Raw genomic sequence first — 27,248 nt, forward strand, 5'->3', positions numbered from 1 at the left:
TTGATAATATGCAATAATTTGTTCTGTTACTATAGACTGTACTTTACTGTTACTGTAGACTGCGTAATCTGCAACTCTGTACATATCTTAAATGGGTCATTCCTACAATTCTGTGACATTCCGGCTTTTGGAACTTGTTTCATAATTACAGGGACATATTAAAGATTGTATTACTCATACTGGTCAAGCTAAATTACTACAAAATGTAGATTTCCATCCAGTTAAATGGGCAGCATCAGGGTGGACAATAACAGGGTGGATATTCAGTGGATAAATTAGCCAATTCATGGTCTGTGATTGATATAAACATATTTGTAAACTAATAATGATGATTTTATTTCTGTTAACATAAATACTGTATATTGAAATTTTTTATTATATTAATTTCCCATATAACTTCCCATAACAGGGTGGACATGTTATGCTTGACCACATTTGACTAACACCACAAAATAAATGAAAACATAAATAAAACAATAGAGTTATAAACTTCAAATAGAATGGCTGATGTAAGATGACCAGATTTCTGAAATGAAAAACGGGGACATTTCAAGTTCAGTGTTCAATAGCTCATTGAAATTTCATGTTTCTTATTAAAAAAAGGGGACAAATCGGATTTTATGTATTTTGACCATGGTGAATGTGGTAATGTGCTGAACTATGCACTGTAAGACATTTTTTTGGTTAAACTTTTAAAAAGTAACTTGGTAAATAAAATGTGATAATAAAATAAAATAACTAAATAATAGTTTCAGTAAGAAGGTCTAGTAAACTAACAATTAGTGGAATTCACTTTTTTTTTAAAAAATTTTTTACATTATATCAGTGCATTGCTATTGTGCCATTAGTTTACTCAAAAACACATATTCTAATGTTATCTAAAGAAATTAGTAAATCTAAGTTGATCTGGCAAAAATATAAGGTTAAGGAATCATAGAAATATTCATTTAAAGTGTGGTATATCATGCTCTATTGAATACTGTAGCCTATGTCTCAATGAAATTCAAACACGGACGTAAAGTTGGTCATTTTTAGTGCTCTTCTGTTTCATCTTCAATTAGTTCTGTCTTTTCTATGCTGTACAGATGACATGGCATAAAAGTGAACTAAACAAGCATGTATAAACAATGAGGAATTATTGCAGCTGTTTCCCAGTGGCAAGATACTTTAAAGAACATAACCATCCCATGTCCTCCTCTTTGTTTTTTGGTACTGAACATATAAAATCCCCAGCAAGAGGATGCAACACTGATCAGCTCCATAAAAAGAGTGAGGCTTTTTGGATTTTTTTATTTAAAAGTCTGTTCCCAGAAGGGATGAATGAAGAGTTGGTTTTAAAAGAATTTCAAATTCCTAATTTTATCAACTCTTTGTTTATAATTCTTTTATGCATATTACAATTGTTCATGTATTTTTCATAATGTTTGGTTATGTTTTTATGTATTTTTATTAGAGGAGAAACATTTTTACAATTCACAAGAAGACAAGAAGGTACCATTGGTTGAAATGTAATCACATGTTTTCTTTTCACTGTGATATAATTGGAAGATACTATTCGAAAAACAGCGCGGACGGATGCAAAAATGCGTTCAGTGTGAACGTCCTCTACTAAACTTAAATATCCATTGAAGTGAGGATAAATATTGGATAAATATAGTCAATACTGAAAGATTTAGATACACCTCTTGGGGATTTTCTGTGACTTCTAGAGGCCGCTGTTATAACCAAGCCAATCTAACTGTAGACTCCTCCAGTGCTGGCCACCAAGGAACACACGGAGGAATAAAAAACAAATATATGCAAAGATGTATATATATATATATACACACACAAAATAAAAAAATATTATTTCTGGGGAAGTATACTAATTTCTCATTAAAATAATGCAGATGGAATATAAAAAAATAAAAATAAAAACTTCATGGCCCTAAAATGGGCTTTATTTTCTGTATGCAAGATATAACTTATTATTTTTTCTTTTGATATCAGGGTGAAGGATGTATATGGGTATTTCTTTGTGAGATTCACACAGCTCGCCACACGCCTGCCCGACATCTCTGAGACAGCCATGATCTTTGCAGGGGTTGATGTTACCAAAGAGCCCATTCCAGTCCTGTCAACCGTTCTCTTCAACATGGGCAGAATCCCCACCAACTACAAGGGACAGGTAAAGTTCCACAAGTGCTCTTAATTATGTAGGAATATCATTTTTAGTTCATGCCATTAATCCAGACTGTCACCAGTAGCTTTCTGTTAAATAGTCATTGTATTTTAATTACTTTATTTCTCACTATATAATTTAAATCTCTATATAATTTTCTACTTATCCTCCATCCTCTTTGTGAGTGCAATTTCTATTAAATGATTATTAAAAATCTTTGAATTCAATCCATAAATAAATGAAAATCCATGAATGACTGGAAAATTCATTGGTCAAAAAGTGTCATTGGTCTTTGATCAAATAATCCCCCATTATCTCCACAGGAGAGAAACTGCCCCCACTCATGCCCAGTGCTGGTGAGGAGTCTGTTGCCAATCTGGACAGGTTGAGATTCACCAGAGGCAACACAGGAACCTCAGAGATCAGACTCAATATGCAGAAGGTTTGGATCGATCAGTCTTTGACACAAGACCTCAATGCACCAGTTACAATGAGATGGTGATGATTTATTCTCCTGTCTTTCCCCACGAAGATTATGCGGAATCACGCTTCTGTTTTTAGGACAGGTGACGTCCTAAAAGAAGGATGTGATAAGATGGATGCTGTCTACAAGTGCTTGGCTGACATCAAGACATTTGAAAGAGGTCAGGCTTTCATTCTGATCTTCATCAGGTGTCCTACCACTGAAATAAGATCTTAGTACTTAGTACTTCATTCATACATCATAACTGATGTCAATCATACTGATGTCAATCAGAAAGCTCAAAGGATGTACTCTTTTTTTACCATCTGAAGCCCTCATGTTGATTGGTCTTTGTTGCAGTTTTTAAATAATGTTTTGTGATTTTAGGTATTGACTGGAACACAGACATGGTGGAGTCTCTTGAGCTTAGCAGTAGCTCGTAAGGAGAGTTGAGGAGCCCACGCCAGAGAGGACTATAAAGTAAGAGCTCTGTTTAGGCCTATTAATAACAATCCATCTCAACAAGAGTCTAAATTCAAACTTTTAATATTGGTCTGCGAGTTTCAAAATTTTGAAGGTTATACAGTATATGTTTTGTAGTTTGAAGGGATTAGCCCTAGCTAGATGTTTGCAGAGTTGAGCATTGCTAGGGTGTTCAGCTGGTCTTATCAAGGCAAGTCAGTCCACTCGACAGCCATCTTGGGAACGCACCCGGGCAGCAATTTTCTATGGATACAATTCTAAGGATGAATGGGGAAATTCCAAAATCTCCAAAACGGTTGGTAAAGATTAAGGTTAAAAAACATCTAAACAGGAGTAAAATTTTACAACAATGGTATCACCATTGTGCTTCTTTAGCTCGGATCATGCTAAATGCGGATGTGCGTTCTCGAGATGACTGACAGTCATAGGATGTATAGAGGTGACTAGCTCTTTTAATGTAAGATGGGATTTACTTTTCTACATCTGCCATATTGTGTGTTCCAATTTTTCCCAATAATTTTAATACAAGTGCTCTGTCTCGGGCTAAATGGTCTCTAGCCATTGCTAGCCAGTTTCTTGGATGTTTTGAGTGCAAGCTGTTAAATTGCTAGGCTGTTCTGCCTAATTTCCAGGGGATTATTGACAGTTTCTAGGGTAGGTTGCTAAATAGATAGGTAGATGAACAGTAATCAGATGTCCATTTAAGCCATTGCTCAAGCATTTAAGTAGAACATGTGGTTATGGTTTTATATTTATTCTTTCTGGACCAGGTGGATGAGTATGACTATTCAAAGCCTCTTCAGGGTCAGGAAAAGAAGTCCTTTGGCCAGCACTGGAGGAAACACACCCTTTCCTATGTGGACAAACACACAGGGAAGGTAACAACATACATTCATAAGCCAAACTTTCTGTCTTCACATGCATGCATAATAAAATATTTTATGCATGTCTGCAGTGCAGATTTGATAGTTGCCTGTGTACACAAGACAAAGTTGATAGATTTGTAGTTGGTAATTTGAGTGTATCGCACTCATTTTCTCCAGGTAACTCTAGAATGCTGGCCTGTGATTGACAGCTCACTGAATGAGGAAGACTGTGCAGTTATACCCCCTGCTATTCGCTCCTATTGAACGTACAAACCTTTATTCTCTAATTAATTCACCTCAGAACATGTGAGAAATTACTGTAAATATCACAACTCCTCTCCCATATAAAGTGAAACTTGCAGCAACAGATCAAATGTCAGTGTTGAAGTGCACGGCTGGGTTTATTTTGAAAGTCTGAGGATGTAAATATTGAGTACATTCTGACAGACCTCTCGGAGACAAACTTGACAAAGTATGAACTGATATCTGAGCTACATATATTGTGACTTGTATTAAAATCATTGCACTTCTAAGAAAAAAGGGACCTTGAGTACACATAGTTGTCTACAGTGGCCAGTTCATTATTTTATGTTAATGCTGTATTTATATTTAGTACAACCTGAATGTTAAAATGAACCATGTTGTCTTTAAGGACATTTAATTCATCATAAGAGACACTTTTTAGAGCAAGAATTCCATATATTTGAACCTATTTATTGAGAAACCATATGTTTTAAAACAGATCCAGATTCCAGTACAACAGAGTGACAGCTATGACACAAAACACCAATTTGTCTAGCACCTGTGTACATCACTGTGCAGCACCCATCAAACTGTTACAATATTCACTGAGTCAAGATCATAAACATATGAAGCCATTCAATATTTGGATATTTATTAAACAAAACAGTATGTCTTTATTTCACTGTAATTACATATATCACATGTTAAACCAATATGGACGTTTCCTGCTCCGTTCTATTATTCTCTTGCCCTTGTCTGCATCTGAAGGAGTTTCATTTTCATACAAAACAACAGATTCCACAGCAGGAGTTTTGAGAGGTCCGCCTTCCATGATGGAGATTTGCTTTCGTATCATTGTAGTCTCCCTCCTGACCTTTTCATAGCAGAATCCACACAAAACATGCTTCAATTTCATGTTGCCACACTCTGAACATGGCTCAATATTGTTCTGGAAAAGAGGTGAAGAAATTAGTAATAAAGACTTCTTGAATGATGATAACTAGTTGCTCTTCATTTGAACTGCCATCTGTCTAAAAAACAAAGGTGAATGCTCCTTTAATTTGCACTGTCATCTTCTAATGAGCTTGTTTATTTGGAGGCAAAGGAACCAAAGAGTTCTTACCTTGACTTCTAACAGTTTATTTGGGTTTCGTCTTCTGCAACGATTCACCTCGATGGTTCGTCTCTTTTTTGGAGCTGCCATCCAAAAGATACTGTCCATGAAACTGGGCTCTGAGTTGTCTTCATAGCTGTTATGGGCTTGCGGGAGAATGCTGGGACCATTCACTGCAAGAGCTGGACCTGAACACAGGGTTTAGATGTTAGATTAATAAAATAATCAAATTTAGTGACTGGAATGGTAGTTAACACACACACACTAGCATTTCAAGCACATACACTACCTCAATTACTGTCTATTTATTCTTTAAAGAGGCAATAAAAGATCATTTTGGGAGGATTTAACCATTTTTTTTTTGTTTTTCATTTTTGAAATACATTTTTGACTATGCACTATTTTGCAATGTCAACTTCCAAACTTTCAAGAAACTTGAATAGTAGCCAACAGAATTTATAAACATTTAATTTTCCTGATTTAATATAGACTTCACCTATTCACCATTCAAGTGACATTTTACTCATATAGTATGCATAATATCTCTAGTTTCATAATAGAAAGAGACACATAGTTTTACATTTTGCTTCTTAAATGATTATGCAGCCGATTCTCAGAGGGTTTTTGAAATTTTTTTTGGGGGGGGGGGGTTAGCTTAAAAAAAGAGGGCAAAAAGCATGACCCCAGCGCAAAGCAATTTATTAATTATTGTGTTAAATGCATAACAATTTGACAAAAGGGGCTTTTGATATAATATGCAAATCTTTGTTTTTGGCACCATTCGGAGTATATTCTAGAGACTGTTGTATGTGAAAATCCCAGGAGATCAGCAGTTACAGAAATACTCAAACCAGCCTGTCTGGCACCAACAATCATCAACCATCAGAATGGGGGAAAAATGTAATCTCAGTGATTTGAACCGTGGCATGATTGTTGGTGCCAGACGGGCTGGTTTGAGTATTTCTGTAACTGCTGATCTCCTGTGATTTTCATGCAAAACAGTCTCTAGAATTTACTCCGAATGGTGCCAAAAACAAAAGACATCCAGTGATGAGCAGTTCTGCGGATGGAAACGCCTTGTTGATGAGAGAGGTCAACAGAGAATGGCCTGACTGGTTCGAACTGACAAAGTCTACGGTAACTCAGATAACCACTCTGTACAACTGTGGTGAGAAGAATGTCATCTCAGAATGCTATTCTGAGATATGGGTTGGAGCTGTTTTGGTGGCACAAGGGGTCCTACACAATATTAGGCAGGTGGTTTTAATGCTGTGGCTGATCGGTGTATTTAAAATTTCAGAGACTGCAATATTCATAAAATCCAAAATGGCTGACTTCCTATTGGGCAGACCTAATGACTATAATTATAAAAGTTGTCTGGCTTGATGAGAACTATATATGTACCAATTTTGGTCACTGTAGGTGAAAATGGGGGTGCTACAGAGGCCGTCTTACACACCTATTTTAAAACGCCCATGTGTGAACTTTTACCCAGACCTAATGGCCAACGTCTCTGATGTGTGTGCAAATTTCATGAAATTTTAAGCATGCCATGTGCCTCAAAAACACCCAAATATAGGAAGGGAATAATAACAACTGATGTGTTGCCATGGCAACAGTATTTAAGATATCAAAATATTTCTTTAGAATTTTACATCAGCAGTGTCTTGACATATTCTAAAGAATTTTGAAGCAATTCATGTACACACTAGAGGGCTATTTCAAATTCTATTAAAAGTGCCATACTTCCTGCTGCCAGTTGGTGGTGCTATGACCGTGACCCATAATAAGCACATTAATGTGATCCGTCCTCATTACCAAACATACAGCTGAATTTTCAACAAAATCACAAAATGCACACATACAAGATATAAGGCTCTTCCTGTTTCCTGTATACATTTATTTCGACACCGTTCAAAATATCAAAAATCAGTTTGCAATTTAGCATCTACAATTTCTTTTCATGATGTTGCACAAATTTGGTGCCTGTCACATGAATCCCCTAGGAGGTGTATTTAATAGTCTTACAGATTCACGCCTTACAACATCAGACCTTTCCTGTCTGAATATGCTACACAGCTCCCGGTCCAAGCTCTGGTAATTTCAAGACTGGACTACTGCAATACTCTGTTGGCTGGCCTACAAGCTAACACAATTAAGCCACTGCAGATGGTCCAGACTGCAGTAGCGCATTTGGTCTTCAAACAGCCAAAAAGGGCTCATGTCACCCCACTCTTGTTTTCACTCCACTGGCTACCTGTAGCTGCCCGCATCAAATTCAAGGCTTTGACTCTGGCTTTCAGGACAGCCAATGGAATCGCACCCTCTTACTTCAATTCACTTCTTCAGGTCTTTGCTCCAACTAGCTCTCTGCGGTCTATGAACGAGCGACGCCTGAAGGTCCCATCACAAAGAGGCTCAAAGTCTATTTCACGATCGTTCACTTTCTCTGCCCCCCCTCCAACTTTGCCCAGCCTTAATGTCCGACGACTCTGATATGTGTGCAAAATTTCAAGAGTTTTCACGCATGTTAAGTACCCCAAAAGTACCGAAAACCTTTAAAAAAAAAAAACAAACAAAAAAAAATATATATAATAATAATAATAATATTTAGAAAAACAATAGAGCCTCCGCACTTTCAGTGCTTGGACCCTAATAAATAAATGTGACATTAGAGTAAATAGAGTGATACGAGTGGTGGAAGTAACACATGACACCATAAGCAGTGTATACTCCTCTTACCCAAGCTTCTGTCAAACCCCGCCGCTTGCGCTAAACTGAGTTCCAGACGCTGAAGAGAATGTCTGAAAAACTGAAGTAAACCCGATAGTGACATTGTTCTTCAGTTCTGTGTTTTATTCTGTTAATACACCATATACGCAGCAAACATCCTCACGGTCATTGCAGAGCATGGACCAACCGCGCATGCGCACATTCATGCACAATGACATTCTGGGATTTGTAGTTCAACGTTTCTAAATACTCCTTCATTCAGAAGAACGTTAAAAATGAAAGATAAAACGAAAAAAAATCTCAATTTTTCATGTTATAATTAAAAATATTTTTTAAAGTATTTTAATAATTGTATCTTAAATTAAATAGTTTCAGAGTAAGCTAAAATGTGAAACCAAACGATTATTTTTAGCAATCCATAAAATACATTACCCACATTTCATTTCAGTTGCCACCCAGTAACTCTATCAACCAATCAGATCAATTAATCCCGTGACGTCACTTCCCCAACAAGCACATTACACAGCCATGGCAGAAAGAGGGTACAGTTTCTCTCTCACAACTTTCAGGTAATTAAAGTTATGATCTTATCATATCCAGGTTATGAATCTAGATCACATTAATTTTTTTCATCGCATTGGAAATTTTTAGGCTTAGCGAAAGTTCCGTCAATCAAAAGCATTTGTTGAATATCACACCGACATTGATGCAGAGTCACTGTGTTTGTGATGCAGTGTTGATTCCATTCATGCGCATATACATTCACGAAAAGAGTTAAATGAACTTGTAATGTATCTCGTAGTAACCATTTCAACACTCTCGGGTGTGTTTAAAGGACAGGCTCGGTTTTGTTTTTGTGATTGGAAATTGTTTATTTTACTTTCACTTTCAGTGTACCAGGCAAAGCCTTTGCTTTATGTATCCCATATGACTTCTAAAAACACATCATTATACTGGTGGTAAAATATGACTGGAAATAGGCCATTTAGGTATACTCGTCTTTTGCATGTTTTACCAACTGTTCAGCATAGTGCATCTGTTTGCAGATCCCTTGTAACCCCAGAATGCATATGTGGGTCAAAAATGACCCAGCGTCTATATTTTAATAAAGTGGTCTTTTGAGCAACTACTTTCTAAAAGTTTCTCAAATAAGGTGTCTTTTATCATGTGAACTAACCTTTTTAAAATTTAGTAGAAGATTTTTTTAGATTATAAGAGAATTTGCAGCACTACCCCTAGAATGCATATGTGGGTCCTAAAAAGCCAATATGAGTTTCCTATGGTATTTAATGTCAGTATTATTTTTGTAATACATTGATTGTTTTAAATGTTTATTCAACATTTGTTATGTAATGAAATATATGTTAAATACCATGATCACATTCATATTTATTTGTTGAATGCAAATATAGAAAGTTATACTTATTCCTATTACAGAGACAGTCCTCATGGAACAACCCCAGGTTAGATGCCTTATTCACGGCAAGGGCACAATAGTCATAGGTCCTGGACCATTTCTTGGTGTATTTGAACCTGCAACTTTTCTTTTTTTAGTATGCCTCACCACTCCAAACAACAAATATAGCTACATAGAGTAATGTAGTGTCAACCGGCAATATAATGTATGATTGTTATTTTTCAAATGTATAAAAAAAAAAAAAAAAACATTGGTAGAAAAATATTTATCATAGTACATTCTACTTATATGTCTTTGTTTGTGTAGGCAGAGTTGTTGAGATATTTCATATTTTACCACCAAACAAATTGCCCATATTTCTATTATACAAGCATTTTTACAGTGTCACCCAAAACTCCTACATCATTTTCTATTTGTCTGAAACTCTTCAGAATTGAATAAAACTAAAGATATATCAACTACTTTATGTAAATTACTAATAAAATTATTATTGGTTAATTGCCCTTGAAAAAGTAATTTTATGAGAAATTTTAGGAGAAATCTACATATGCGTTCTAGGGTTAATCTTATTTTTGTTTTTAGCCCTTCAGGGAAGTTGGTCCAGATTGAGTATGCTCTGGCAGCTGTGGCGGCTGGTGCCCCTTCGGTTGGAATTAAAGGTGCGGAAAGAATATTTCTAAGTATCCTCTTAAATATGCTTATTTATAATTGCCTTTGGGCAGAAAATAGATCTTATTGAATTAAATGCCTGTAAGTCACTTCTCTGATCATTGTAAAAAAATTAAGAAGCTTTCACCTGACTACAACACTGTGCGTTCATTGATATTGTCCTTTCACAGCTTCAAATGGTGTAGTTCTGGCAACGGAAAAGAAACAGAAATCCATACTGTATGATGAGCAAAGTGTCCACAAAGTAGAGCCCATAACCAAACACATCGGTATGGTCTACAGTGGCATGGGTCCAGATTACAGGTATGGATCATGAGCCTGCATGGCCAAACAATGTTTAATAATGATTCTTAATATAAAGATGCTGCCAGTCTAGAAAGCTTTGTTGATTATAGTGGGATCTAAAAATGTAAAAGTTTTGTTGTAAAAGGTCTTAATTGTGTCTGTAGGGTTCTTGTGAGAAGGGCACGAAAGCTGGCACAGCAATACTTCCTGGTCTATCAAGAGCCGATTCCTACAGGCCAACTTGTTCAGAGGGTAGCCTCTGTTATGCAGGAGTACACACAATCAGGGTATGCTTGATATACCTCTACTGCATCGTTTATCACTGTTATAAATATTCTGGAAGTTGCCCTACAAATATTTGTTTGGGTTGTATGCCAGATTGTAAGAAAACATTTCAAATAGATGCTTGATATGGAGCCTCTATCTAAATGGTGATGGCAACTTTGTGTCATGATTTTGTTAATCATGTGTTTCTTTTAAATACTGTATGTATAATGCTTTTTTGACACAGAGGAGTTCGGCCATTTGGGGTCTCCCTCTTGATTGCTGGCTGGGATGAAGACCGCCCATACCTTTTCCAGTCTGACCCCTCGGTATACTATGCTACTCCATTTGGTTTAGTAATACCATTTTGTGTATTAGTGCAGTCTGTAAGCTTGTACTTAAATGATTGTCTGTTAAAAAAAAAGGTACCCTTTATTATGTAATGTATAAGCAAAATAAGATGTACTTTGATATTTTAAAGGGTGCATACTTTGCATGGAAAGCCACGGCAATGGGGAAGAACTATGTGAATGGGAAAACATTCCTTGAAAAAAGGTATGAAGTGTTTTTTTTTTCTAATATGTACACTCAATTTTGTTCACAGTGCCAAGTTTAGGCATTTTAACACTATGTCCCTACCAGATGTCGTGTGAAAAAGTGACGTCTTATAAAGTTTCTTCAATGTATATCTGAGTTATTGTCCAAACCAGCTTGAGGACAGTTTGTCGGTTTCTCTTTCTGCTATTTTGCACTGGGTAGCCACATCCACAGTGAAACCAAAATCTTGTTCCACATAGAGGTATATTAAACATCAAATAAGTTCTGATTGGTTGTGATTGATTTCGCTTTCAGTGTGAATAGACAAATGACTTGTTGCTGGAAACCTGTCACATTGTGCCTGGTTAGGAAGCAGTGTGAGAGCTTTTTAATTCACACAAAGCATCTCATTTGCTTGACTTTTTTTTTCATTTTTTTTTTTCAGATACAACGAGGATCTTGAGCTGGAAGATGCGATTCACACAGCTATTCTGACTCTTAAGGTAATAATTCACTGCCCAGAATAAGTCATTCCTGTCAATGGTAATTGCAAACTTGTATTACCATGATTATTTGCATGACTAAAATGTCATCTGTGATGGCTAGCTGACCCCATGCATTTTGTTACAGGAAAGCTTTGAAGGTCAGATGACCGAAGACAACATTGAGGTGGGAATCTGCAATGAAGCAGGATTTAGGCGACTGACCCCAGCAGAGATCAAAGACTATCTAGCCGCCATTGCTTAAAGTCACCTTTTTTTTGGCAAGTTGTTGCAGATTGAACACTGATTATCTTGTTGTCTTCATTAGCACAACTTCATTAGTACTTATCCATGAGTTTGAGCAATGGAATTGAAAGTTGTATTGTTTATATTTAGCTTTTCTTCTTTACTGAAGGAATAAATAAACAACTCTTTTAAAATCCTGTTGACAGTTTCTATTGTCAGTTGCTGTTGTGATGTTTTTTTGTAAACAAAAAAAAAAACAAAAAAAAATCAAATGTGATCAGCTAAAAAGGACTAAATGATGCTAAGGACAATTAAGTCTCAGTTTTATGGTGTTCTTTCATCTGAATAAAAAGTTATACTAAATGTCCCATTTCTTTGATCCAGCCTCTATAAACAAGCCCACGAGGCGTTTGGCATTCGTCAGCCAATCAGAATCGTGAGCGCTGCGTCACTTACGGCGCGCCAAAAAACGAGCCGGTAAACCTTTCCAAACGGATTCTTACGCTAACTCGTATTCATGTTCAGAATACAGTTTCTCTTAGTATCTGCTTCTGTAAAATTCAGAAATGTATCCTCTATATAATTTCCTCATATGTATTTAAGTAACATATTTGAAATATTTAAGACTGGGGATTTATTACGTTGGTTAAAGTCTTAAACAGCTCTAGTTTATGCTTCGACAGAACATTTGTGTTTTTGCGATGCGTGCTTCGACTGTAAGTGACGTTTGTGGCGCCAGAAATCAAGGAGGAGTGGAATACGCTTTCTAAACGATGTGTTATCGCGCGAAAGATTAGCCTTATTAAAATATTGACAGACACATTTGAAAGTGACATTGACGGTGACGGGGTTAAGGGTCTTTTAAGGCTCATTAAAGATGGTGATATTACGCAGTAACGGTGATATGGACTCGAGTTCGGAGTTTCTGTCGCTGAACCCGCCTCAGCGAAAGTCCGCGCGGCTGAAAAAGGCCCATGATAACAGTGTAACGAGCGCCGAGGACAGTCCGGCCAATGTGAGTCAATACGTCTTCTTTACTAGTATTAATATATTAGGAAAAAATGTCAACTGACAGTGTAACCCTCGCTCCGTCAAAACAATGTTGGCTGTTAAAAGAGCGCGCGTCGTTTGAGTAAACTGAATGAGCGCGTGAGCTGTTTGCTGATCCAAAACACAAGCTAACCACGTTATCCGTCAGGTTACATTTCTTTTAGATGAGTAAGTATGTACACAGTGGTCCACAAGGGAGGTTTTTTGTTTTGTTTTGTTTTGTTTTGCTGGCAAACCAGAATCCACGGTTATTGTCACAGCAAGTTGGACTTAAATATAAAGTGTATACAACCTAATTACACATAGGCTTACGCTTGAAATTCGTTTTGTAGAAAAATGCAAATTGTGACAACGTGTGATTTTCTTTGCAAACTAATTTGTTAGTAAATTCTCAGTCGGCTGACCCTGAAACACTCGCTGTCAAAACGGTAATGGTGGTAAAAAAGAGAGCGCCAGACGTTTACTGAGCGCGCGAGATTTTTGCTAATCCAAAACAAAAACAACAATTTGATCTGCAAAGTGGTCCGTGTACTTCTGCATCCGGTCCTTTTTTCGTTTTTTTAACCCAAAAATGAAAAACGAAAAATGCGTTTTTTATTGGTTTTAACACTGAATAGAATAAGCAGATACAAACTCATTTTCTGTTGACTATTTCATTTTCTATTTAAAAAGGAATAAGAGAGAGGAGGAAATGGCTAAATTTTCATTTTCTTCCATTGTTTAAAATATTTTATATACGGCTTGAATATTTGATACGCACATGTGAGCGGCACTGAAACGCCCCTTTCATCTGATTGGTCATCTTGCCCCGTCGTCTGCAGCCTACTGCCTTATTCCTATCAGCTAGAATTAGAGTTGGAATTGCTCTGCAAATAATTTTCATGAAATACTGTCTTGAACCACCACTAACTGTGCACTATGCATGCCATATGTATTAGAATCTCGCTGCTTGGCACATCATGGTGTTGATGCCAGCTGACAGCCACTAAAAAAACATTGTTATTTAAAAAAAAATAAAACAAACCAAAAAATAAATAGATAATTAAATTCACAGTGTAGTAGACCGCCAGAGTGATGGCTGTGCATATGAATGTACAGTATGCACTTATAATATGAAAAAAAAATCACTAAAATTAATGAAAACATTATTTCATATTCCAAAGGTTGTAGTAAGTTCCCAGTGGGCAGACTGACTTACTACAGGTGATTTTTATAGTTAGTTAGTCTATCCATTACTATAACTATATATATCAGTGAGTGGAAATTTCAGATGGTCCCTTAAGTACGCTAAGCAATAAAAGAGCATCGGAGCATTTTCTGTCATAATTCTGCAGCCACACCAAATGACAGTTATGAGTGCAGTGTTTTATGTCTGTATATTATAGTTAAATACCATCTATATTTATACCATAACATCAAGCCAAGTGTGCGAAATCTTTACAAACATGCCGCTGGCATAGAGCGTGGGTACGAGAAACCGAATATCCAAAAATGATCGAACCTAAAACTAACTTTACCCCACTCTGGGAGCTTAGGTGTGAGGGACTTGCTCATCATGGAAATTATGCTAAAGGAAGTTCATGAAAGCTCGACCAGTGTATTTAAATCAGCATTTACACATAGCCTTCACATTTGTCCGATAATAAAAGGCAAAAAACTGCCATGTATACGACCCAGTAGGTAAAGGCCACCCATATTCCCATTAAAAAACATGGATGTCGGAATGATCTGAGCTTGAAATTAGTACTCTTCCCTGCCATGTAAATACTTGTTGTCTTATATTAAATATTAAATGCACTAATATCTTCCAATTTATTTGTTATTATTATTATTATTAATCATTTGTTATTTACTGTTGTTGCTGTTATAATTCACTGGCATGAATGCTCATCTGTCTTGAATGCACCCTTCGTTAAGTCTATATATTCCCTGAACCGCATCTTGCTTTGTTCATTGCACTGCAATATGTAAAAATGAAATTAAACCTAAAAATAAATTCTTTCAATACTCTTGATTTCTCATTTCAAAAATGCACGAAACACTGATGTTGATTTAAAAAGCTTATTTAAAGCAATCAAACTATAGCTGCCTTAGACTAATTAATAATTATTTAATAATTTTCTTTATCACACATTATACATTTGCACATATACAGTGAAATTCTTCTTTTTCACATATCCCAGCTAGGCTGGGGTCAGAGTGCAGGGTCAGCCATGATACGGCGCCCCTGGAGCAGATAGGGTCAAGGGCCTTGCTCAAGGGCCCAACAGTGGCATCTTGGCGGTGCTGGGGCTTGAACCCCCGACCTTCTGATCAGTAACCCAGAGCCTTAACCGCTGAGCTACCACTGCCCCTTTTTTTTTATTTTTATTTTTATTTTTTTTAATAAAAAAGTATTAGGACAAAAGATGTCCCAACTGTAAGTCCACCATGATGCGGTACATGACTTGTAAAATAGGGACTGTCCCCGGTTTTAAAGTGATGTCTGATCACCCTAACTGCGAATGCCAGCCTGTTCTCCAGTGCAGTGTGGACCACCAGTGCCCAACTGATCAGCTACACTGCATGGTACTAGGGATGCACCAGTCCGATACCTGGATCGGTATCGGCTCCGATACTGAAGCATTTAGATGGATCAGGTATCGATCCGACAAGCCCGATCCAAATCCGAGACTGTGTGTTAGTCATGTTCGTTACGTCAAGCTCCAAAAATGACATAAAAGAACCATAAAAACACCATTAAAGTAGTTCATATGACTCGTGCATTTTATTCAAAGCCACTTGAAGATGTGCGATAGCTCTGTGAATCGCAAAAGGCTGTGTTTAATAAGTAAATATATAGGATGCGCAGCACCAGTGCATTAGTGAATGGTACTGCTCTGTTGACACAAACTCACGCACAGGCTGGTGATGCACTCGTGGCTATTTTTGGCCTTCACAGCGGTGTGCAATATTTGAGCACTACTCAAGAACAGCATCTCAGATGTAGATGCTCAGTAGTTCGGTTCACTTATAATATGCATTTAGAAAGGTACCGGAGATGCATTTTACCAGAATTTGAATAAGAAGCGAATTAAACTACTGTGAACTTGCCTAAAAACAGACACATACAGGACTTCCTGGAGAGTTTAGAATGTCAAAAGAAAAGCGTGAGGGTTTAAAAAGTGCACGATTTAAATATATTACTGTTGTGTTTAAAATTAAAAGTCAATGATGATAATATTAATAACAATTTATATATTGTTTACAGTTTATAACAATATTTAAGTTGAATGGGTTCCAAAAAATAACTGTGTGAATGAAAAGTGGATGATGTCTTACAACTAAATTGAACAAAAAAGAGATCTGAATCCTTTAAAGTCCAGATGGAAGTTGAAACATTTTTGAAAAAAAAAGGCAAAAATAAAACACTGGTTTCTTTTCTACTGAAGACTGGAATTACTGTTAATTTTGCTGCTACATTATCCAGTATACTAGTTAACAATAAAGTTTTTCTTAATAAGCTATACATTTATATTGAAATAATGTGTAGTTAGAGGTTTGTGTTTCTTTACATAAGAGTACTCCCAATTAGTTCCACACAATAATGTAAAGATATTCTAAACTGGTTATGCAAAAAACAACACTGGTATCGGCTTAGGATCGTATCGGCCGATACTGAGATTTCCGATATCGGATTGGAAGAGAAAAAGTGGTATCGGTGCATCCCTACATGGTACCACTTATAAATGAATAAATCAAGAAGGATAACTGTGAGAAGGCATTTGGCATACAGAGCGAGGGATTAATCTTAATAAACATCTTAATAATATGTGTGCGTGTGTCGCTCTAATAAATTGCTTCACATGGCAATGATTGTCCTAATGCTGAATCGCATGAAGACGAAACCCTGTCTGCATTCAGTGAACATTTTACTGTTGTGTAGGCTCTGTGTCTGACTATTTGATGAGAGAGATAGCTCAGCTGCAATAAATGTGGCGAGTTTTGGAGAATAAACGGTAAAGAATTTAATATTAACAGAGATTAATTCATTTGAACAATTAAATAGCAGAGAACGTTTATTCTGTCTCACAGCATTGAGGAAGATGACGGTACAGGTTGACCAATCAGAAGAAAGGGGCGTTTCAGGTCCACCCATATGTGCGAATCAAATATTCAAGCCATATATTAGTTAAATCAAATAAACAAAACACACAGTGTCCTGTGGCTATTTTTCCAATGTCCTATTTTTAACTTGAACATTAAATTGAAATTACGAAAAACAAGTCATTATTTCTTTTTTAATATTGGTCTTGTAAACGAATAAAGCAATGTCGTTTTTGGTTTTTCAGATTCTGAATTCCTAATAGAATATGAAATGAATGAATGATACACAGATTAAAGTAACTTACATCGTGAGTCCCCGGTTCTTATTTAATTACGCAATATGCACTTTTTAGATGGGCTGTTGACAAATTAGAATTCACGTTTATTGGCCAAGAAAATGACACTTCATTATCAAGTTATAGGAATAAGGAGTTGCTGTAATTATCAAATACTCATTATACACAGTACACAATATATACACAATGTGCAAAATACACATAAGGGTGTGTAATAGTGTAGTTCCAGTGTAGTTAAATGAGAGTAAATATAGTCTTGACAGCAATAAATTGAGACAGCAAAACAATGAATGTACAGTACTACACAACAGATGCATGCATGTCATTCATTGTAGCATTGAATTATGTTTTAATTGTACAGCTCAGTTAAAAAACCAAATTATTTTCACGATTTTCTGTTCACTTAAGTAGTCCTGCAGTGTAAGACTGCAAATATTCCATGTTGTCTTTCAATTAAAATGAGAACTTTTAGTACCAATAGAAAAGAATTAGACAAAATACAGTTTAAAACAGTTCTTTATGGTGAATAACACACACTTCATGTGTTAATGCAAATATTTTTATAGGGATTTTTGTCTGTAAAGGAGGAACACAGCTTGAGGAGCAGAGCACAAAGAGGAAGACATGCTGTCACCTTTGCTGATAACAATGGACCAACCAGCAAATCCCCTCCAGAAGATGAGAAAAGTGGGAGGCAAAGGTGGGAGTGTGTCATGGCCTAAATCGGGTCGGGAACCTATGACTCGTGAGGCACAAGTGGCTCTTTGTTAAAAATCAAGTGGCTCGCCGGGTGTCTCACCATTCACCAACACATGATCGTTTAAAACTTTCTAGATATAATTTTCCTGCACAAAGCTTGAAGTCCTAGACACTGTTTTGATTTCCTTTCTCTCGAATTTGTCGTACAGCCTACTCCTGGTAAACAAGGTTTGAAATTAACACCTGCCAAATGCAGATTTTTCATGCACAGTGGCGGGTAATTTTGCTGATGTACCAGCCACTGTGGAGGGCGGTGTATAAGACTTCTCTACTACAGTATGACATGAAATTAGACACAAAGACGCACGTTTGATGAAATGTGTGATTGTATTTTGAAGAACAGATGAAAGAAAAGCCGCCGATGCGCGTCTGATTTGCTATGTGTGTGCAGTGAGCTCCGCTGTTCACGAGTGCATTGAAAGCGCTTCTCCAAGACATGCACATGCATAGAGCTCTGGGCCTTGTTTGCCAGTAACTATTGATCTTCGTGGTTAAGAGCATTTTCTACGAGCGATTTTACGAACGTTCGTTATTTTTTTTATGTGCGCCAAGGGTGTGATATAGCACCCGCCACACTCCAAATGCGACGAGGCTCAATCCAGTTCACGAGCTCCTCGTCTGAATGCAGGTATTTCATACGCAAGTAATTTTGCTCATCTACCCACAACAGGTGGGTGACCTGTAAGACGTCTCGGAGTGACACGTGACAAGAAATGCTGTTAGTCACAAAGACACGTGCTTGAAACTTTGTTATATAAGAACAGACAAAAGAAAAGCTGTCATTGCTCGTGTCTGATTCGCTGTTTGTTCTGAAGAGTACAGCGGGACCATGTCTCATGGAACACAAAGAGTTATCACTCCTTTTTCTCCGTTTCATTCATCTGAAAACTTTTTTTAAGAATAATGTCATTTGTGAGTGCTGCAAATGATCTCTGATCAGCTCAGAAGGTGCTGTGAGTTTCGCTTTATTTCCACGGAGCAGTTTGCTCTTAAGCATTGTGAACGCAACACTGTTATAGGCTATATAATATATATATTTGTATTAAAGAAACAAAGATGGTAGTGGTTAAATCATAAAATAATATAAGACACATTGAACCTTAAATTGAGTTCTATTTTCTTTTCTTTAGGCAGCATTAACTATTACCAAAACACAATACAAACACATTCGATGAGAAGACACATTTGGCAGCATTTTTTTGGGAACACATGGGAATTTATTAGGCTTATTTATTATGATTATTATTATCTTTACATTTATAATTGTCTTTAGCTCTTAACTTGTAGGCTATTAGTAATTTTCACCTGTTGTGATACTTGCGTGATGGCAAATGGGGCTGTTGGAGACGGTAAATGTCTAGATTCGGGGAGGTGGTTATATATAAGATTTTTTGATCACTTCGTTATTTTAATTGCTTTTTCAATTCTTTCAAAGTGTCATTTGAATTTAGAAATGTATTTTAAGTTTTTCATGTTTCAATAAACTAATTACATTTTTAAAGCAAAATCAATAAAGCAAAAATATTCACTGACCCTTGGCAGATATATTTTTTTAATGCGATTTATCTTTCAAATATTTTTTACATATCGCCCATCCCAAAAGGGAAGTGATCTCCTTCATGAACAATTGTAAAATGAAGTAATTTTATGGAGACCCGCACAAACACGTGTACTCGATTCCATATTACAACATGTTACCTATTCATTGTTGCATATTTGTTTTCTTTTTGAGTAGTCTATAGGCATAATAAACATTTTTTATTTTATTTAAAAACTTTGTTTTTTGAAAATAGTCAATTATTAGTTTGTGCTATGGCTCTTTCGAAATAAATGCATCAACCAAAAAGAAATTGGCTCCTCCGTGAAAAAAGGTTCCCGACCCCTAGTCTGAATCCTTGTTCCCATATATTTGTTTAATCATGGATTATCAGAAATGACACCGTATATATTATTTTATTAATCTGTTTATTTGTTCATAGGAAGTCTCCTAGATTTCAGGCAGATGGAGAGCGATCTGCAGATGAACACACAGGTGTGAATGTCAGCCTGTATGATATACATCAAACAGCAAGTCTGTTTATTGACAGCTTACTGTAAAATAGTGCATTATTTTCAGATGAAGTTGAATCGACTCCTATTTCTCGAGAACTACGTGCTCGGACTCAAAGGCAAGAAGAGGACAACTCTGTGAGGCGCAGCTCCAGAATCACAAGATATAAGCTTGATGCCAGGAACCAATCGGTCCTCTATGACAGGCTCATAACGAAGTATGTGCTACCAGTACTACCCAAACACATACCCCTTTTCCACCGACACGGTGCTTGTGTTGGAGCCAGTGCCTAATCTGGATCCATTTCCTGCGTTTTCACTAAAGAAAAGGCAGTCTGGGCCAGAAAAATTTGTTATACCAGGAACCTGTAACATCAGAGGCCACACAGTAAGTCTTGAAGTCAGTGTTCTGGTTCTTAGAGATTTGCAGTTCCCCTAGCTGAGCACTGACTCCGGCACCAGCACCATTTGATGGAAAAGAGATTAATTTTATATTCCTTATGAAATTAAGACCTCAAAATGACCATGGTCTTCAGACTCTGATGACCTAGTGTGTGAAAATTTTCATAATTCTCAGTGGCTTTTTTTGTCCATTTCAGCACTGCAGAGGCAGTTCTTCAGAAGATGGATGACATGCAGAAGATGCGTCGGAGATTGAGGAGCAGAGATAGCGAGGTGGAGGAGGTGTGTCATAATCTTCATCATTTGAGTCCAGTACACTTGTCATTAGATCAGGACTTCACTCGACTGATTTTGTGTTTCTCTTTAGAATCTAAGAATTTACTCTGGAGCCAAAAGGAAGAGGATTACAAAGTCTTCAGTGAACGCACAAGAGGAGAGTTCTGACAACCAGGAGAATGGTAATGATCTCTTTAATCCTGCTCCACAATAAAAACACTGGAATGTTTCCATAGGTAGTGTAATTAACTACACCTGTGTTTACTCTGCTAGGACATCTATGTGAACATGAGGGGAACTGACTTCATACATCCACTAAAACTCACCTTCGAAACAATTGGTTAAAAGCCATTGCAAAAATCAGGGCTCCAGACTGCGACTAAAATGGTCGCAAATGCGACCAAATATAAATGATTGCAACGATAATTTAAAATATAGTCGCCATTGGCGACAGTCGGGATGTGTGCTTTCATATGCGGTTTTGTTAGATATCATCTTGTGAGTTATTGAATACATCTTTAGAGCGCCAGTGTGTCTCTCGCTGCTTTTCACCCTTTCTGTTGATGATATGAGCTCGCTGGCTGCAAGCAACAACAAACACATCGTGAGCCATGATGTCCGATTCGTGAACAAATGACTCTTTTGAATCACCCGACAAGAGCTCGTTTGAACTCAGGAGCTCAGGTTAGCAGTTTGAATTCGAGTCACTTTCTCAGCGAATCAGCCATCAGTGATTTCACAACTGGGAGCACAGGCATTTCAAAATAGTGGTCCCATGGTATGTACCATATCTTTTTTTTTTCCTGGTTAGTATTGATTGGGATTGGAGTAGCACAATAAACTGCATCTGGGATTTCATTCAATTTGCATTCTTGTAGTCTTTGTATCTGGGCCATCTAGTCACAGTAAAGAAAGACTAAGATTTTTTTTTAAATTATTATTATATACATATATATAAAATCAATTTAATACATGCACTCCCATATATATATATATATATATATATATATATATATATATATATATATATATATATATATTTATTTGTGATGTGAGATCCATCTTTTGATACTTAGGACCATTGAGGGACTCATACACAACTATTACACAAGGTGCAAACATTCACTGATGCTCAAGAAGGCAAAACACTACTATATGCATGTTATGCTTTATGTAAATACCTGTTATGTAGATTCAGAAGGGCAGTACTAAATAAAAAAAAAATATATTTTTTTTTTATCTCTTATACTTGTATAAATTCTGAAAGGTGTGTGGAAACTTATGAGACAAAAGGGGAATGCAAATTTGTGCACTCAGCTATACAGTATATATTAAACACCCGATTAATGAGCTATCAGCTGTCTTTTCTTTGGCTTTCTATCTTGTTTTTGAACAACAATCTAAATCGAGCAATTCTGTCATGTGGCAACTAAAACCTAAATGTTTCAGTTTAGGAGCCAATGGCTCCTTAGTTATTTTTTTAGTCTGGAGCCCTGAAAATGGTACAGAAAAGTGAAGTTAATTTTAGCATTATTTGTTTGCAGATGCTACTTTGTTTGATATTTTGTTATCTAATGCAATGAAATTCATACATTTGAGACTTAAGTGACCAAAAGTGACAAATTAAACTGTGGGGACAGTGTGTATTCATATTTTAGCTTAGCTGGTAAGTTTGAAGTAGAGGCAGTCTGGGTGCCACATAATATTATAAAGAGACTAAATAGATAACTTTCTATTGCTTTGGTTCTTTCTGGATGCACACAACAATAAATATACAGCACGTCCAGTGATGTTCATTTTGTGAACTAATAACAGTGATGAACCAGTCCGTGTAACAGGTACATTAGGTTCATGAGACTTAAATCAGTCTAATAACTGACTGGTTACTGATGTATGTGTTAAATGTATACATTCACAAACAAGATTTGTTGTAATAATGGTTTTTCGATAAAAAAATCTACAAGTATGTTGGTAGACCTGAACCCATATTCACATTTTAGGGTACAGTGATCAGGAGGAGGAGGATGGAGAAGGTGAGGGTGAAGAGGAGGAAAATGATGAGGGAGATGAAGATGATGAGGAAGACAACGGGAAACGCTATGAGTTCCGACAAAGAAAAGCTGTTGTGCGATACCAGGTGCCTGTAGAAGGTTGGTGTTATGATACGCTACATTAAACGACCCATGCCTTGAATATGCAGATCAGATACCGATGTGATTAAAGTGCACTTAAATTTTAACCTCTTTTTCTGTTTTCTTCTGAAACCTTTTTTCCATTGTTTTCTATTTTATGTAATTTGTGAATTAGAGCCAAAAAAGCAGAGCATATTTTTTAAGCGTCACTCCACCCCGATGAGACGAAGATATTCCTTCAGTTCTGCAGGTCCCAGGAGCCTGTACAACAAAAGGAGCACAAGGTCAGCACTAGTCATATTTTGCATTTAAAGAGAAATTAAGACTAACTAACTTGCAGAACTAATGAGAGACAATCTGTTTGCATAATGGAACTGAATTGCATGTGTACATAGATCAGCAATTAAAAAAACAGTGCAGACGGGACTTGCAATGCACATCACTGCTTTGAACTGTAGTGTCTATGTTGTAATTGCAGTGACACTCATGTGTTTCACTCATTTTTGTGCTCTACATGCTGTAGTGCTGTAGCTGTAGGATTGAAGGTGATGGGTAAGAAAAAGCTTTCACATGGCCTGACTGTGGCACATATGCATGTGGAAAAATAAGGGATCTCTAGAGTAATAACAACACCGGACGCTCTGCTATACATCAGCTAAAATAATAAATACACAAATATTTTTTTGCATATGAGTTTTGGAAAAAGGTATTGGGGTTAAGTAACTGGTGATGGTGGTTGTTGGATGTTTTTGAACGTTTTACCTTATTTTCATTGATGCCATAATTGTTTTTGATTTAAATACAACTCTTATAAGAGTCTTTCTGTGACTTTTGTCACACTAGGAGAAGACATGCCATTCATAGCAGTGACTCCACATCCTCCTCTTCCTCTGATGAAGAGAAATTTGAGAGACGAAGAAGTAAGAGTCGGAACAGGTCAATAAGCAGGTAAAGAGCTCTGAGTAATGGAGTCTTACAGAGAAGCAGGTTTCCACTTCCTCTCTTTCAGAAGTTTTGCTTTGAGTTCAATGTCGAGTCAAAAGAACACAACACCAATCAAACTGAAAATTTAGGTGTACACACAATCAAGAAAGAAGCTATTCCTGTTATTTCTCTTTACAAAGTGTTTTTGGGACATCATTTATGATCTTTAGCATTTTGTAGCCTTTCAATATTTAAAAGCAGATTTTAAACAATTTACATTTTATGTATTAAACTGCATACATTTGTCATGTAGATGCCTTCCAATGAATTTACGGAAGGAGGATTTGTTGGGAATCCACAAGGACAGAATGAAAGTTGGAGCAAGTCTTGCAGATGTTGATCCAATGCAGATTGACAAAACGGTATGTACTTATCAACTGTATTTATGAACTGATCTAAAAAAACAAATAATATAAAATTATAAGCTCTTTGGTTGACTGTTGGGTTTGTGTGTGAAGGTGCGCTTTGATAGCATTGGTGGTTTGGGCAAACACATCTCTGCACTGAAGGAGATGGTTGTGTTTCCTTTACTCTATCCTGAAGTCTTTGAGAAGTTTAAGATTCAGCCTCCAAGGTATGCTGACTGATTGCTGAATAGATTTTACTCTAAAATGCCTGTTTACATGAGTAAATAGCATATACTTTATAATTAAAGGTGAAGTGTGTAAGTTTTTCGATGTTCAATGCTTTGTCCTATCCCAGTGTATTTCATGTCCTATCCCAATTATAATTAATGGCTTGAGTGGGGCGGGACTATGTGTTTTTTCGGAACATTGGCAGAGTGGTTGGAAGGGCCAGTAGGAGTGTTTGGGGAAACATCTTCAGAAACAGTCATTACTTTTGTTACTAGTGGGAAAGAAATTTCGCACTTCACCTTTAAATATTAATAGAATGTAATATACAGAATAGAATGTCATCTTTGGTAGAAAGTATCTTGATTTGTGGCAGTCTCTGCTGTGTGTTTCCAGAGGCTGTCTGTTCTACGGCCCTCCTGGCACAGGGAAGACTCTAGTTGCTCGAGCCCTGGCGAACGAGTGCAGTCAGGGTGAGAGGAAGGTGGCGTTTTTCATGAGGAAAGGGGCAGACTGCCTCAGCAAATGGGTGGGCGAGTCTGAGAGACAGCTCCGCCTTCTGTTTGACCAGGTTTCCCACTTTAACCATTTAATTTATAAATTAAGTCTTAATGATCAGTCATGGAAGCCCTGTGCATGATTAACAAGGATTTTCTGTTGTTTATTTCAAACTAAGGCATACCAGATGCGTCCATCAATTATTTTCTTTGATGAAGTTGATGGCATCGCACCTGTTCGGTCCAGCCGACAAGACCAGATACACAGGTATTTTTATTCCTTTTCTATCTAATGCTCTATTCTCACTAACACTGTTCTGACACTGTTTTTTGCATGTCTGTTGGATTTGTCTGAAGCTCCATCGTGTCCACTCTGCTGGCTCTCATGGATGGGCTGGACAGTCGTGGTGAGGTGGTTGTTATTGGAGCCACTAACCGTCTGGACTCCATAGATCCTGCACTCAGGCGGCCCGGACGATTCGACCGAGAGTTCCTCTTCAGCCTACCGGACAGAGAGGTGAGTTTGGAGATCTATAGCTAAATGAGGTATTTAAAGTTTATTTTCCACCCTAGTCTGTGTTTATAAACTAAATAAACCATTACTAATGAAAAAGGAGTTTTTGTTTAGGATTGCTTACAACTGTGGTTTTGGTCAACTGGTGGGTCACGATGTGAGGGATATACAAAAATTGTCTGTTCTGATATGATCGTGGCCATCAGGGGGAAACAGTTCTGAATACAAATAACAAAATGCTCATAACCATATAATTCTAAATAGTTAGGTTAGCAAAATAAATAGGCTCATCAACTTCTAAAAGGGAGTAGATGCTTCCCATGTTTTGTTGTTGATGTCAAATGTCAATTGTCTAATCAAACTCTACAATATTGTGGTACAAATTCATCTGTCACTTTGTAGAAACTAGCAAACGTGGACGGGTTCATCATCCTCAAACCATGAACAAAAAACACATGGTTGGCTGCTGAGAGCATGAAACCATTGAAATTCAAGAGACATTTAGAAATAAATAATAAACCAATGAATTTGTTTTTCATGTTTGATTATATGGACTTTTTTATTTATTTATTTATTTATTTATTTTACTTTTGTTTGATTACAGTTCTGGTAATGTGTTGGGTTGCCTCTTAAAGTCCAATGTAAAATTTGGGTCCCAAAGTTGAGAACCACTGGCTTACAAGAAATTGTTATTATGGTTGTAGGCTCGCAAAGATATTTTGAAGATCCATACAAGGCAGTGGGATCCGCAGCTGTCTGATGTGTTTCTTGAAGTGTTGGCCGACAAGTGTGTTGGTAAGAGCTCGTATTCCACATAACAGCTCCTCTCTCTCAAATTTTCTTGTGCCAAAACTGGTGCTGGTGCTCTGGGAGACTAACAACTTTCCCGTTCCCCAGGTTACTGTGGCGCAGACATTAAATCTGTGTGTGCAGAAGCAGCTCTGTGTGCTCTGCGCAGACGCTACCCCCAGATCTATGCTTCCTCCCAGAAACTGCTGCTGGATGTAGAGTCCATCAGCGTGAGTGGGCGAGACTTCCTCACAGCCATGAGGAAGATAGTTCCTGCTTCACAGAGGGCAGTTGCGTCTCCAGCTAAGGCACTCACACCTGTGATTGAACCCCTGCTGAATTCTGCCCTCAATAATGCCATGGAGATGCTGCAGAGACTCTTTCCTCATATAGAACAGGGCATCAAGAAGAAAAGAGACCCTGGTAAAGACAGTTATTTTTATCATTCATAAATATGTTCATTAGATATGCTTGCTGGTGCTGCTTAGGACTACAGTAGTTCAAAACTAACATTTTTGTTCTTTTTTCCATTTATGGGATTTGTTATTGGTGTTTTCTAAGTTAACCATCACTCATGACTTGCTCATACTTAAAAGTAGCTTAAATATTAAACTTCAGTGTAACTTGTCCACCACCGTTTGTGCTACAGAATTTTTATTTTGCTTGGCAGATGATAAAATCGGTAAAAAAAAAACAAAATCCCCATGACTTACATTGGAGGGACCCGAGCCATATTTAGCAGCCATCTAGAAAACCTAAGCAACCACATATAGATGTTATAAAAACACCTTAGCAACAGCATAGCAATGCCTTAGCAATCGTCTTGGCAATTTTTTGAACGGGAAAGCACCTTCTGTGTTTTTTCATTTATTGTCATGT

General features: G+C 37.0%; 3 protein-coding genes across 4 annotated transcripts in view; 2 read left to right on the forward strand and 1 right to left on the reverse strand.

The window, feature by feature from the left end:
• Positions 1-4,671: 4,671 nt before the first annotated feature.
• Positions 4,672-8,263, reverse strand: mrpl32 (mitochondrial ribosomal protein L32). The gene is made up of 3 exons (XM_051719018.1): positions 8,073-8,263; positions 5,340-5,518; positions 4,672-5,165 (listed from the first exon to the last, which is right to left on the reverse strand). Exons 1-3 carry the CDS (start codon positions 8,164-8,166, stop codon positions 4,914-4,916), a joined length of 525 nt encoding a protein of 174 aa, XP_051574978.1. The 5' UTR covers positions 8,167-8,263; the 3' UTR covers positions 4,672-4,913.
• Positions 8,264-8,564: 301 nt separating this feature from the next.
• Positions 8,565-12,163, forward strand: psma2a (proteasome 20S subunit alpha 2a). The gene is made up of 8 exons (XM_051718399.1): positions 8,565-8,632; positions 10,063-10,139; positions 10,320-10,452; positions 10,599-10,721; positions 10,946-11,027; positions 11,180-11,253; positions 11,681-11,738; positions 11,866-12,163. Exons 1-8 carry the CDS (start codon positions 8,592-8,594, stop codon positions 11,980-11,982), a joined length of 705 nt encoding a protein of 234 aa, XP_051574359.1. The 5' UTR covers positions 8,565-8,591; the 3' UTR covers positions 11,983-12,163.
• A 507-nt stretch (positions 12,164-12,670) lies between these two features.
• The window catches only part of LOC127452734 (ATPase family AAA domain-containing protein 2-like), a 28,022-nt gene continuing 13,444 nt past the window's right edge, over positions 12,671-27,248 (forward strand). Inside the window, exons 1-16 of one of the 2 annotated variants that reach the window (XM_051718391.1) lie at positions 12,671-12,978; positions 17,980-18,095; positions 20,134-20,186; positions 20,271-20,421; positions 20,803-20,887; positions 20,973-21,063; positions 22,882-23,031; positions 23,189-23,297; positions 23,857-23,961; positions 24,251-24,359; positions 24,456-24,571; positions 24,966-25,140; positions 25,246-25,334; positions 25,424-25,583; positions 26,285-26,375; positions 26,478-26,792. In XM_051718391.1, coding sequence (XP_051574351.1) covers positions 12,841-12,978; positions 17,980-18,095; positions 20,134-20,186; positions 20,271-20,421; positions 20,803-20,887; positions 20,973-21,063; positions 22,882-23,031; positions 23,189-23,297; positions 23,857-23,961; positions 24,251-24,359; positions 24,456-24,571; positions 24,966-25,140; positions 25,246-25,334; positions 25,424-25,583; positions 26,285-26,375; positions 26,478-26,792 — 2,053 coding nt within the window. In that variant the 5' untranslated portion in view covers positions 12,671-12,840. Of the gene's footprint in view, positions 12,979-17,961; positions 18,096-20,133; positions 20,187-20,270; positions 20,422-20,802; positions 20,888-20,972; positions 21,064-22,881; positions 23,032-23,188; positions 23,298-23,856; positions 23,962-24,250; positions 24,360-24,455; positions 24,572-24,965; positions 25,141-25,245; positions 25,335-25,423; positions 25,584-26,284; positions 26,376-26,477; positions 26,793-27,248 lie in introns of both variants that reach the window. The other variant, XM_051718389.1, reaches the window with a different exon arrangement.

This window comes from Myxocyprinus asiaticus, chromosome 15, assembly GCF_019703515.2.
Source record: "Myxocyprinus asiaticus isolate MX2 ecotype Aquarium Trade chromosome 15, UBuf_Myxa_2, whole genome shotgun sequence".
NCBI lineage: Eukaryota > Metazoa > Chordata > Actinopteri > Cypriniformes > Catostomidae > Myxocyprinus > Myxocyprinus asiaticus.

What these genes read in the sequence shown, in the direction of transcription:
- mrpl32 (XM_051719018.1), bottom strand. Translation starts at nt 8,166, where the DNA reads ATGTCACTATCGGGTTTACTTCAGTTTTTCAGACATTCTCTTCAGCGT. An exon ending in GGGGTTTGACAGAAGCTTGG is followed by an intron (nt 5,519 to 8,072) that starts GTAAGAGGAGTA and finishes CCCTGTGTTCAG; the next exon opens with GTCCAGCTCTTGCAGTGAAT. An exon ending in ATAAACTGTTAGAAGTCAAG is followed by an intron (nt 5,166 to 5,339) that starts GTAAGAACTCTT and finishes CCTCTTTTCCAG; the next exon opens with AACAATATTGAGCCATGTTC.
- psma2a (XM_051718399.1), top strand. Translation starts at nt 8,592, where the DNA reads ATGGCAGAAAGAGGGTACAGTTTCTCTCTCACAACTTTCAG. An exon ending in CAGGAGTACACACAATCAGG is followed by an intron (nt 10,722 to 10,945) that starts GTATGCTTGATA and finishes TTTTTGACACAG; the next exon opens with AGGAGTTCGGCCATTTGGGG. An exon ending in TTTTCCAGTCTGACCCCTCG is followed by an intron (nt 11,028 to 11,179) that starts GTATACTATGCT and finishes GATATTTTAAAG; the next exon opens with GGTGCATACTTTGCATGGAA.